Raw genomic sequence first — 13,668 nt, 5'->3', positions numbered from 1 at the left:
AGGTGTTTGGTTCACCTTCTTCACTCGACTAGCATGGATCCAGGACTGGGAATTCTCCACCACAACAGCTGTTCTGGTAACCGCTATCACCGTAGTAGGCGGTCCAAAGGGGTAGCCTTGCTTCTTGTCTTTAGCGAGTTGGCGGACCACTACGACATCTCCCACTTGGAAAGGGTGTGTTGGTTCCTGAAAAGATAAAGGAGAGGTGCGAGCAACATTTCTTTCAACCTTATCTAAAGTCTGAATCAATTTTCTCACATATTCTTGTTGTTCCAGGTCAAGGTCCCCTCTTTCTAACATAAGTGGCTGTCTAGCCCAAGGAGTGGGGAACGGTCTTCCCATTAATATTTCAAAAGGAGATAACCCTGTAGTCTTATTAGGTGTCATTCTTACCTCTGCTAGAATTGCAGGTGACATCTTCTTCCAGTGGGTATAGGTTCCTCCAGTGGCCTTCCTCAACTTATCCCTAATTGTCCTGTTCATCCTTTCTACTATACCCCAACTTTGAGGATGATAGGGAATATGACATTTCCAATCTAAGTACTTTTACCAGGTCTTGGCATACCTTGGCCACAAAGGCTGGTCCGTTATCAGAATTTATCTGCAGCGGACATCCCCATCTGGGTATTATCTCCTGTGTAAGAATTCTGACTACAGTCTGTGCGTCTTCTTTATTAGTGACAAATGCTTCCACCCATCTGCTGAACATATCCACCATTACCAACACAAACTCTTGCCTCTGTCCTGTTTTTGGCATGTGGGTAAAATCTATTTGTAAATGGGTGAAAGGTGTAGTTGGGTACACTAGATGCTGGTGTTGTGATTTCTTTGGGTTCTGTGGATTGTTCCTTATACATGTAATGCACCTGGAAACATATTCTTTCACCAACCTAGATAAGCCTGTAATGTAAAAATCCTGCAATAATGTTTCACATGTCGTTTTCCATCCTCTATGTCCTAGACCATGGTACTGTGCAATGAACAATGGGGCACTTGACATGGGAATGCATGGTTTCCCCTCTAAGCACACTAGACCAGAAGCTGGATCTAGTTGTGCTCCAGAACCATTCCAGTCTGCTAGATCGACTTCTGTAGCAAATGTTTGTAAATCTGCATACATCTGGTCATGTGGGGTGGTTGTGACGCCTGAAGTGAGCAAAGGCATCTGTTCACTGGCCACCTGTTGTAATGCGGCTTCCTTTGCTACCTTATCTGCTAATGCATTTCCTTTGGCAATATGATCTCTGTGATTTGTATGTGCCCTGCAATGAAGAATGGCTGATGTTTTTGGTAACTGTATGGCTTTGAGTAGATCAGATATCAAGGAAGAGTGAGATATGGTTTTGCCATCAGCAGCAATGAATCCTCTTCTCTCCCAAATGACCCCAAAATCATGTACAGCACCATGGGCGTACTTGGACTCTGTGTAAATGTTGACATCCTGTCCTGCAAATAATTGACATGCTCTTGTAAGGGCAATCAGTTGGGCTGCTTGGGCTGACTGATATGGGATTGGCTTTGCCTCGAGTATTTTGTCAGGAAGTTGCACAATGGCATCTCCTGCATGGGAAGTATTATCATTTGGCCTAGAGCATGAGCCATCTACAAACACATCTGGGGCCCCATCAAGAGCCACAGCTGACATGTCGGGCCTAGGGGAAGTGTCTTGCTGTATGTGGGTTATACAATTGTGTTCTGGTGCCACTTCATCCTGTTCCCCCTTTAGCCCCAATAGGGCATTCAAAATTGGAGCAGGACCTGAATTTACTGAAGAATATTTAATAATCAAGTTGGGATCAGATAGAAGAATCACTTCATATCCGCTCAACCTTTGTGCTGACGTGTGTTGAGTGTGTATGTTTTTCAGTAGTAAGGACACTTGATGTGTGGTGTGTAGGGTAGTTTCATGTCCCAATGTGAAAGAAATAGCCATTCCCACCACCATCACGCTGAATGCAAAAACTCTCAGACAAGTAGGCATGCCCTGAACCTGAGATGGCACTACTTTGGAAAAAAAGCTACAGGGCGGAGCTTGCCTCCATGTTCCTGAGCCAGGACCCCCGCCATGGTTGTACAATTGTCCCCCGCATACAGATGAAACATTTTCTTATAATCAGGCAGTCCAAGACCAGGGGCCGTTACCATAGCATTCTTCAGGTACACAAAGGCATCAACCATTTCATTTCACCATGTGAGAATGTCAGGTGATTCTGAAAGTGTGGCAGACCTCAGAGTGTGATCATAGAATGAACAATCAGGTATCCATTGGCGGCAGTAACCAATCATACCAAGAAAAGTTAGCATGTCCTTTTTTGTTTGTGGGGGCGGGGCAGACCCACGAGAGCCGCAGCTCTTTTGTGACTGACATTCCTCTCACCATGACTTAGAGTAACACCAAGGTATTCAACCTGTTTTTGGCACCATTGCAGTTTCTTTTTAGATGCTTTGTGACCATTCCCTGACAACCATTCTAACAGAGACCAACTATCCTCCTGACTGGCCGCCTGACTTGGACTACAAATCAATAGGTCCCACATATATAATGAGGACTGAACCATTGGGAGGGGTCCAGGACCTCAGTGTGGTCTGGAGGGCAAGTGAGTAGACTGCAAACAAATCTAGGCATTCTACACCAGGTCATCTGGCGGTTACGGAACGTAAATGCAAATAGCGCCCTCGTCTGGTGGTCCACAGGAACCGAAAAAATGCATTTGTTAAATCAATCACTGTAAAATAATCTGCATCAGATGGAATGGAGGTGAGGAGTGATGGCACGTCAGGCACTATTGGGGCTAATGGAACCACCAAATTATTTATGGCCCTCAAATCTTGTACAAACCTGTAAGAGCCATCCGGCTTCTTAACAGGATTGATAGGTGTGTTGTAAGGAGAAACAGTTTCTTCTACCTTCTGTTTACATGCTGTAGCAATAGGGAGGGAAGCCTTATTCTTGAAAACCCTTTTTAGTTCTGTGTCAAGCTCCTCCCACATAGTTTCTCTCCCTTCTGTGGTGTTTAGTTTATAGGCAGTAGCCTGTGTATTACTTGGTTCTATGTGACTAATGCTTTTTACATTTATCCAATCCCAAGCTGGATTATTTCCCAGAATACCATCAATGATCAATCTCATATCTTCCTGCGTGTAATTTCTTCCCAAACATGCCTTTTTTAAATAAGCAAGTGTACCTCCAGGAGATACTGTAGGCTTGGGACAATGTTTAACAATCTTACTAATATCTTTTAATTCTATGGGGTTTTTTAGAATTAGTTCTCCTGCTGTGAGAAAAGGTAGTGTCAATATAGCCAACTCCTTTCCTCCTACGGCCCCCTCATCTTCTCTTTTTCCCTCTAGTTTCTTATCCATGGATCTAAGCTGCATTCTAAATTCCTCCACATCTCTGCCCTTTCTATGACTGGTGTCACTTCTTCTCCATTGACCATCCTTTTTCTGTAATTTTATTATATTTACCTTTCCCTGTTCTTCGTATTCCAACTCTCCTTCGTTGTCATTATTTTCCGTAAGGATGCCTTGAACTTGGCTACCCTCTTCTGGTGATTTTATACTAATGATCTGTTTGGGTCAAGTGGAGGGGCCTGGCTGTATTGGTTGTAGATCCGGGACAGGAAGTGGCGCAGGGGCAGGGGCAGGAACTGGAGGGGCAGGGGCAGGAGCTGGAGGGGCATTAGGCTGGGGAGTAGTCATCCCCAAACTGATCAAAAAATCATCAGCAGCAGTATTTTTAAGACTGCTTAATGAAGGATATATATTATACGGAGGGGGTGGGGTTGGTGTCTGAACTGTTTTCAGTCCAATCTTGGGTCTGCATGTTTTTTCAGATTGATGCTTTTCCTGGCATATTTTTAATGTATCCAATTTCAATTCCTCTTTTGTTTTAAAGAGAAGATCAAATTGAACTTTCCCTTGCTATTATCAACCCAATACGGTGACCATTTTAACCAGTTTTCTCCCCCTTTCTTCATATAAACTTGGTCCCATTGTGGGTCCCCCTCATACCAAGGAAAGGCTTGTTTGTCCCCCAAACATAATCCCTTAACCATGTCTGTATGAAAAGGATCATTTGCCCCCTTTCTTGGGAATGGGTCTGTACTCCCCATAGCTTCTGTCCAGCCTGCCATACAATCCACCCAGGGATTTATTAAATAATAGTCTGTTCCACAAACTCTAGCAACATAATCCTTACAATTTTCTCCCTTTTCCAGGGGACCTGGTGGGTAACTACCTCCTTGACCCATATTTAGACAGTGGATAAGACAATTTTACCTTAAAATCTTATTTTGTTCCACACAACAAATTATCTTATACTTCTACGCAACAGAAAGAAAAAGCAAAAGATAAACCAGAATCTGCTCCACAGACTTATTAACCTTTTGATAACTTCCCAAAAGTTATCTCTTCACTGTTCTACCAAAGAACAGTGTGTTCTACCAAAAAAACAGTGTTTTCTACCAAAGAACAATTTCTTTTATGTTCTACCAAAGAACAATCTGTGTTTTACCAAAAACACCCTTTTTATATATATATATATATATATATATATATATATATATATATATATATATATATAGTGCACTATATTGTAACTCTACCAAAGAGTTAAGTCTGCTTACCAAAAGCAGCTACAGGTTATCACGGGTCTATATAGACAATACAGAATGATTCAAGACCTTCCCTCAACACAGGGCAAGAAAGAGCTTTTAGTCATAAAAAGACAAAAGGTTTACTTACCAAGTGAGGTGGGTGGTCATCCCGGACGAGCCCCCAGCTGAAAGGATGATTTTCTTATCCCCCTCAGAGACCCCCAGTCTGAAGAGAGATTCCTGGTTTATCAGCAGAATTCTGGGAACACCCCTTGAACACGGAAATAACGGCAGCTTATGTTCAGAGATGTTCAAAGTTTATTAGACATTACTAAGATTATATAGGATACAGAAATAATAAGGGGGGGGAGCGAGTTCTAAAACTGTAACTTGAAAGTTTCCATCATGAGCTGACTACATGAAACATGACATATACATTTCTTGGTATAAACTGTTTTTGCTAGCTTTCTGAGAAATAGCCGGGCAAAGAAAGCTTCAGGGTCGTGTTATCTTTTGTTGATACATCCTTCAGCAAACTAAAACAGTTCCATTAAACTTCTAATATATCTGCAATAACCTAACTTATTACTTAAAATGGCGTACATCAACACAATGGAGGTTCTCTAGAGCCTTTCAATTGAAACCTTTAAATACAACAAGGGAGTGAATAAGGTTCAGAATTTTCAATATGAAACAAAAATGAAGAACACGAGGACATGACCTCCAACTAACTGGAGGAAAGTTCACAACTAATCTCAGAAAGTATTATTTAACTGAGAGAAGTAGATGCTTGGAATAAATTTCCAGTAGAGGTAGTGAGCCAGTGACAAATCACAGAGATCATCACAATAGTACACAATGAATGGCTATGAATGAAATTAATTAATTGTGTACAACTGTCATGTGATCACTGTGATTGGTCACAGCAATCACATGGTACTGGGCTGGCCTGGTACAATGATCTGTCATCTGGTGGACACAGCAGGTGACATATCAAGATACAAAAGAGCCACTAGACTTGGAGGACTTCATATGATGTCCACCCAGGATGGGAAAGATCCCCCTCAGCTGTCATTCTGCTATAGGCCTGGTGGGAAGCAGTTCATTACAGGGGACACTGTACAGGATCTATATGTAGTCTGGGGGTCCCTGTGGAAGTCCATGTGTGGACATTTCTACCTATGATAAATGACAGGCTAAACCCACCTGGAGACTTTCTCCACACCTGGAGTGTGCTGAGTTCTTGGAGAACGTCTACACAGTATTTCCAGATTGGCTTTATCACCCCAACGAGCTCGCTCCAGTTCATGGATGTCATCATTATGTTTGGAGGATCTCACCAGTCAGGAGCCTTTCCTGTCATCCTACATGTTCCCTTCTGAGGATTGTTCTATCCTTCCAAACAAATGTATGAAATCATGGATGAGTCCTCCTTCTATGTGATCTAGAAGATCTTCAATCACAATGTCTTTATGGATGAAGTGGATGGCCCAGTTTATATATTATTTATTGCTTTACAGCTTTATTCCCTCCAGGATTCATTCTTTATTTATAGAACCATTCAAGGAAGTGTTCTTACTGTGAGAGATCTCCACCACCATTCCTCTGTGACCATTACATCCTTGTCATTTATGTCTAACATACTCATTATAAATGGATTGATATTTATTCTTATGCTTTCGGATGTATTTTTGCATTTTTTTACCCAAAAAGATCTGTTTTGGAGGTCTCTGTTTTATTATGTATACCTTTATTTTTTCTTGTGTTCTGTGTCTTTAAAAAAAATATTTTAATACAGATAGAAAAATCTTAAACAGTTGGTTGCATAAGAGTTAGGTTTATTGTTTCTTACGTTTTTTAGTTCTTTTTGATCTTCCCTGGTATCTCTGTAAGGTAGATACAATGCAGGAATGGTTATTAGGGGACACTTCTCAGGGCTGCAGTTCCTCTGAACTCCACAAGATGGTGATCTCATTTCTCTCCAGACAGGGCTTCTCTATGGGATACAGACAGGAAGTGATGTCAGGTACAGACAGGAAGTGATGTCAGGTATAGAAAAGAAGTTCCATGTGGTACGAAGTACAATGGAGACATTGCTGGAAGTGGCAGCAGAGGAGGTAATAAGATGTTATTTCCTATTTACACCCAATAACCCCCATCCTCTTCCTCCATAGTCATATCCGTCCTCTTCCTCCATAGTCACTGTGATGTCTTTTATCTCCAGCAGATGATGATACACACATATATAGTGTGGGAACCCAGATTAACCCCTTCAGGGGGAGGAGTTGATGATAATATATTTGCCCCCAAAGCTGGCCTACATGGTTCAGTTTTATCGTTCAGCCAGCGGGATGACCATAAAACCTGAAGTGATTCCCCCATCCGCACATTGGAGGTGGATGGGGGAATCCTCCCCGCTGCACTCTTGTATTCTGACAATGGGGGGACTCCTCCGCTCTCAGAATACACAGATCAGCACTGGAGCTATTGGCTGCAGCCGCTGGGGGAGTGGCTTTTATCCGGCAGTGGCCACACATGGATGGAAATGTGAGCGATCCCTGCTGAACCAGCTGAATTTCCATGGATCTATGGTCACCTTCAGTGACTTCCTCCCCTCCCCCTCATCTCCTTCATGATGGAAGTCATGCTGAGATCATCTCCCATTGGCTGAGCAATATTCTCATTTGTCTCTCAGCTCCTTCTTGCTATTCCTCGTCCTGCCTGTTGTTTCCTTGGATTGATTTTCTGTGTAGTGACCCCGGCTTGGTCTCTTGGATGCGCTCGTCTGTTGCTTGCCCTGACCTTTCTCCTGATTCCTGGATCTCCTCCTCATCTCTCCTCCATATCCTCTTACACAGCTTTTCTCCACACCTGCAGTGACCCTGGGGGGAGGAAACTTGGCACCAGCACGCCGCCAAATCCATCCCCACCATTAGGGGCTCTGGAGACAATTGTCTGCTATTTACACTCCGTTCCTCCGCACGTCACCTGATCACATGACAGCTTACTTCCACAGATTCCGGACAGATTTCTGGATGGTAAAGGTCAAAGGTCACTCTTCAGTTTAGGAGAGGTAGGACGCACCCAGGAACAAGGATTTGGTTTGCATGGAAGTCTCATATAGAGGACCCCTCAAATCTCCCCATCCAAATGTCACTCCATCCAGAGTCTATATGTCCTATGACATCACACTGACCTCACAGCTCCTCCTCCCAATGTCCCTCCATCCAGAGTCAGAGAATCCTATGACATCACACTGACCTCACAGCTCCTTCTCCCAATGTCCCTCCATCCAGAGTCAGAGAATCCTATGACATCACACTGACCTCACAGCTCCTCCCAATGTCCCTCCATCCGGAGTCAGAGAATCCTATGACATCACACTGACCTCACAGCTCCTCCCCCAATGTCCCTCCATCCAGAGTCAGAGAATCCTATGACATCACACTGACCTCACAGCTCCTCCTCCCAATGTCCCTCCATCCAGAGTCAGAGAATCCTATGACATCACACTGACCTCACAGCTCCTCCTCCCAATGTCCCTCCATCCAGAGTCAGAGAATCCTATGACATCACACTGACCTCACAGCTCCTCCCCCAATGTCCCTCCATCTGGCTTTTTTCTGATGCTCTTAGGATGTGGGGCCCCTTGGTATCCTCACATGTAAAGTGGGACTGTTGGTCCTGCGTTGTATGTAATGACATCAGAATGCTGCAACAAGCCTATACCCTGCGTAGTGTGGGGGTCCTGTGGGGGGGAATTATACCTCAGCCTGAAGTGGGGCTTTAATAAAATGGAGACCTGAATGGAGAGGTGAGGAGGATTCTGGGAATATCATTTGATGTGACTATTTGTGTTCAGATGTAGAGTTTTCCTCCTGTGAAGTCTGGAGATCATATGACATCACATTGCCTCCACCTCCCTCCCTGATAGAAGAGAGAAAGAAGAAGAAGATTCTAGAAGTCACCAGAGAGATCACTGAGCTGCTGACAGGAGAGGTGAGCGGTGCCGGGAATTCTGGGACATTCTCCAGTAACAGACAAGGGATGTGTCTGGATGGTGACTGTATCATTGTGTGTGTCAGGTTCCTATAAGGTGTCAGGGTGTCACTGTCTATTTCTCCATGGAGGAGTGGGAGTATTTAGAAGGACACAAGGATCTCTACAAGGACGTCATGATGGACAATCAGCCGCCCCTCACATCACCGGGTAAGAGGAGACTTTATTGTAAAGGAGAGAGCAGTACGGAGGATCCACCTAGATCCCCCATCATCTGATAAACACATAGAAACAATGGATTCAGTCAGTGTGTGTGTTTCCTACAGATGGATCCAGTCATGGGAACCCACCAGAGAGATGTCCCCGTCCTCTGTATTCCCGGGATTCCACACAGGAAGGTCACACCATCCCTCACCATCATCAGGTAGATGAGGAACAATCACTGATAGTATCATTAGGATCTGTACATTATCTGCATTGTTACCATTGATGTCATTTTTATTATATATTCAGAGTGGAAACCTGAGAGATCCTAAAGTTGAGGTTAAAGAAGAGATAAAAGAGGAGGAGGATGAGGATGGGGGGATGGAGGAGTCAGAGCTTCTAAAAGAACACAAAGATCTGTACCAGGACACCATGGTGGAGTCATCCAGCTACAGGAACCCACCAGAGAGATGTCCCCGTCCTCTGTATTCCCGGGATTCCACACAGGAAGGTCACACCATCCCTCACCATCATCAGGTAGATGATGACAATTATTGGTAGTTGTGATTTATACACAGCATGTTTGTTACAATGAATGTTTTATTATATCTTTCAGAATGGAATCCTCGGGGATGATAATATTGATGTTAAAGAAGAGTATAAAGAGGAGGATGAGGAGTATGGAGTGATGGAGGAGTTTTCAGAAGGACACAAGGATATGATGGAGCCACCTAATACCAGGAACCCACCAGAGAGATGTCCCCATCCTCTGTATTCCCGGGATTCCACACAGGAAGGTCACACCATCCCTCACTATTACAAGGTTGGTGGGATGAAGCATCTAGAGCATGGACTCATAGAGACAATGTGTGGAGTTTTTATGTGATGTAACAATATTAACACTTATTATGTCTTACAGATGATATTTTCTTTTCTTTCGTTGGTTTAGGTTGAAGATCTGATAGATATAAAAGTTGAGGTGAAAGCAGAAGAAGAAGAGGCGTATGTGAGGGATGATCAGCAGTCTATGGAGGAGGATGGAATAACGGGGACATTTATAGAGGAGGACACTCCTACAGAGATCAGCACAGGTGGGTCATGAACACTAAATCCATTCCTCCACCCATACTGCTCACTGATTGGTCCAGAGTAGGGCGGGGACTGGGTGATATCAGCCTGTAATCCCCTGGTCACTTTCCTGAGCTGTGTTCCCCGTCCTGTATTCCTGGATTTCTCTCGGATAATCTTCCTTCTCTGTGCTGCAGACACAATTTATGTATCTAGACTGGATTTATGGAGGTTCTGGGGTTCAGCTGGCAGCAAAATGTTCATTTCACCATAGATGTTGAGTTATCTGGGACCTGATCTGTGGGTGTTCTTCCCCATGCCCGGGTCTAGTAAGATCTCTGACAGAACAATTCTCCCAGGGTTCCTTGCTCTGTTATCTGCTGGCTGTGCCGGGTGGAGGGATATGTCTGTAGTGTCTCAGACCCAAGTCACTGAGTGCAGTCTCAGGAGATGGGAGGCAGCGGTGTGGGATCTCTGCAACTTGTCTACAGGAAACATTTAAGCTTCCACTGATTACTGAATACAAATATTATGAGTCCTGACCCCTGCACTATATACTCTATGTTGTACATTACATACTCCTGACCCCTGCACTATATACTCTATGTTGTATATTACATCCTCCTGACCCCTGCACTATATACTCTATGTTGTACATTACATAGTCCTGACTTCTGCTCTCCCCCCTCCCCCCACTGCTATATATACACATAATATGGATTCTCTTTTGTTCCTCCCATTTCCTCCCAGCTGGACATTTTATATCGGATGATGTGATTGGAGCACAGACTTTTACATGGTGATAATAATGTGATAACATCCTCCAACTTTGGACCCTTAAACAGAAAGTGATAATGAGGGAGGAGTCAATACCCCAATGATGGTGGTCTTCAGGATCAGTCCAGTCTTCATCTTGGTTGTTCTCCCCCCATCCTCACTCTCTGACCTCTGGTGGGGCTCAGCCCCGCTGTTCTTCATGACTAAATCATGGACTAAATAAGGAAGTGCAGTACTTCTTGTGTTGGGAAGATGGTGATGAGTGATAGAGGGGGTGGGGACCCTCGTCCTATAATCCCCTCATCACTGTCCCTCCTATAAAGGACAGTTCTGGTTGTTTCCTCACTCTCTGACTAAGGTCCATGAATAAAGAAATGACCTGGTAGGAGATCAGAGGAGCCATTTTCTAGTTCCCTTGAGGGTGGAATTGTAAGCTCCTCAGAGACCAAGCTGCCTGATGTGGGTGGAGTCCTGGTTTGGGGGAACCAATCAGCTCCTGTCTAGTAATCCTCTTTGTCTTTGTATTTTAGTCCATGGCCGGGAGATGAGGAAAACCTCCGAGGATTGTCTCACTTTGTCTCCAGAATGGAAAGTAGAAGATGAGGACATCACACAGTATAGTCCAGGAGAAAACCCGGCTCCCTCCAATGTCCATCCGGCACCACCCAGTGTAGATGGACCATCGGATTCCTCGTATCCTGAGGAACCTCAGACTGTGTGGGACCGGGCCGGCCTTCCAACAGGGAAGAGGTTCTCCTGTACTGAGTGCGGGAAATGTTTCTCTTCTAAATTCCATCTTAATGAGCATAACAGATCTCACACGGGGGAGAAGCCGTATTCCTGTCCTGAGTGCGGGAAATGTTTTTCACAACAGTCTAATCTTAAAACACATCAAAGGCGTCACACAGCTGAGAAGCCATATTCCTGTACTGAGTGCGGGAAATGTTTCCATTATAAATCCAAACTTAATGAGCATGAAAGATCTCACAGAGGTGAGAAGCCGCATTCTTGCCCTGAAGAAGATGACATCATACAGTATAGTCCAGGAGAAAACCCGGCTCCCTCCAATGTCCATCCGGCACCACCCAGTGTAGATGGACCATCGGATTCCTCGTATCCTGAGGAACCTCAGACTGTGCAGGACCGGGCCGGCCTTCCAACAGGGAAGAGCTTCTCCTGTACTGAGTGCGGGATGTGTTTCCATGCTAAATACCATCTTAACGTGCATAAAAGATCTCACACGGGGGAGAAGCCGTATTCCTGTCCTGGGTGCAGGAAATGTTTTTCACAGAAATCCAATCTTGTCAGACATCAGAGATCTCAAATGGGAGATAAGCCGTTCTCCTGTCCTGAGTGTGGGAATTGTTTCCGTTTTAGATGCCATCTTAATGAGCATAAAATAACTCACACAGGAGAGAAACCGTATTCCTGTCCTGAGTGCAGGAAATGTTTTTCACAGAAATCCCAGCTTATTGTACATCAGAGATCTCACACGGAAAAGCCGTATTCCTGTCCTGAGTGCGGGAAATTTTTCCGTTTTAATTGCTATTTTAATGAACATAAAAGAATTCACACAGGAGAAAAGCCGTATTCCTGCCTTGAGTGCGGGAAATGTTTTCCACAGAAATCCCAGCTTACCGTACATCAGAGATCTCACACGGGGGAAAAGCCATATTCCTGTCCTGAGTGCGGGAAATGTTTCCGTTTTAAATGCCATCTTAATGAGCATAAAAGAACTCACACAGGAGAGAAGCCGTATTCCTGTCCTGAGTGTGGGAAATGTTTTTCACAGAAATCCATTCTTTACAAACATCAGCGATCTCACACAGGGGAGAAGCCATTTTCCTGTCTCGAGTGCGGGAAATGTTTTTCAAATAAGTCAAATCTTTTCCCACATCAGAGATCTCACACGGGGGAGAAACCGTATTCCTGTCCTGAGTGCGGTAAATTTTTTTCAGTGAAGTCCAGTCTTTACAAACATCAGAGATCTCACACGGGGGAGAAGCTGCTTTCTACTCTTGAGTGAGGGAAATGTTCCTCATTGAAGTGCTGTCTTCCTGTACATCAGGGGTCCCACACAACCCTGGAGGTGTATTAGTGCCCTGAGTGTGGGAAATGTCTTCTAGATGAATGTTGCTGGACATCCCAGCTCTCATGTGGGGAAGAAGCACACCCTGATATACACCTCAGATATTTGGAAGGAACAGTTCATAAGGAGATCAGAGGTCCCCAAAGACATGGATGAAGTGTGGGACCGGGTTGGCCATTGATGGCAGGAGAAGAATAAAAATGGAGTCCTGCCCTGTGATTGGCTTTTGTGGTGGGAGATTTCACAAACACTTGGAGGTCTATTATTAATGCTTTGTGGACAAATGTTCCAAGCACTCATTAGGCCCACAGTTGTAGGTGAGGACAATACTTGCATGGTGGGGGATCACTGAAGAGGTGGGTGATAATAAAATGTCCCAATTCTAGAAGAGTGACTGATGGTGTACACATGGAAGCAATGGAATTGTGTGTATACCGGGAATGAAGGAGTGATTGGTGAATGCACATATTGGGACTTTCCCGTGTCTTTCTCCATACATGTTTCTTGTATGTTTCCCGTGATACAAATGTCTGTGTATATGATCGGCACATGATGGTCTGTCTATGACAAACGTTTCATTGATCTGATCATTTCCATGGTGATTGTGGACACATTGTGATTGGTTGATGGGGGATGGAAAGCACAGAGAGCAGGAAGTAGAGCGCCATCCTTTCTCCCTTTCTCTATTCCTAGTTCAGATTTGTAGCAGAAATCCCCAACATGTAGCAATACACAGACAATTGATATCAGACAATGAGGCAGAGGAAGGCCAATCATGAAGCTGGGGGTGGTGCAGCATAGACTGGAACAGGGTCCTCCAGGAGTGCAGCTCACACTGCGGGCAGAACTCCTCCTACTGGGACATTCAGGCTTCACACAGCTACAGCTGCACTCCCGGGACTGCCACGCCTGGACTGTATATGGGGCGGGTGT

General features: G+C 44.5%; 2 protein-coding genes across 2 annotated transcripts in view; both read left to right on the top strand.

The window, feature by feature from the left end:
• Positions 1-3,267, top strand: part of LOC149441841 (uncharacterized) — a 177,901-nt gene extending 174,634 nt beyond the window's left edge. The window contains exon 3 of the mRNA XM_089656828.1: positions 3,262-3,267. Coding sequence (XP_089512954.1) covers positions 3,262-3,267 — 6 coding nt within the window. The remainder of the gene's footprint in view (positions 1-3,261) is intronic.
• LOC149441832 (gastrula zinc finger protein XlCGF66.1-like) overlaps positions 1-13,668 on the top strand; it is a 429,912-nt gene that overhangs the window by 122,166 nt on the left and 294,078 nt on the right. The gene's annotated exons all lie outside the window — the stretch shown is intronic.

This window comes from Staurois parvus, unplaced genomic scaffold (assembly GCF_062004578.1).
Source record: "Staurois parvus isolate SC_StPar_1 unplaced genomic scaffold, SC_StPar_1.0 ptg000941l, whole genome shotgun sequence".
Classification (NCBI taxonomy): Eukaryota; Metazoa; Chordata; class Amphibia; order Anura; family Ranidae; genus Staurois; species Staurois parvus.
The sequence above is the reverse complement of the archived record's forward strand: the minus strand, read 5'-3'. Positions and strand labels throughout refer to the sequence as shown.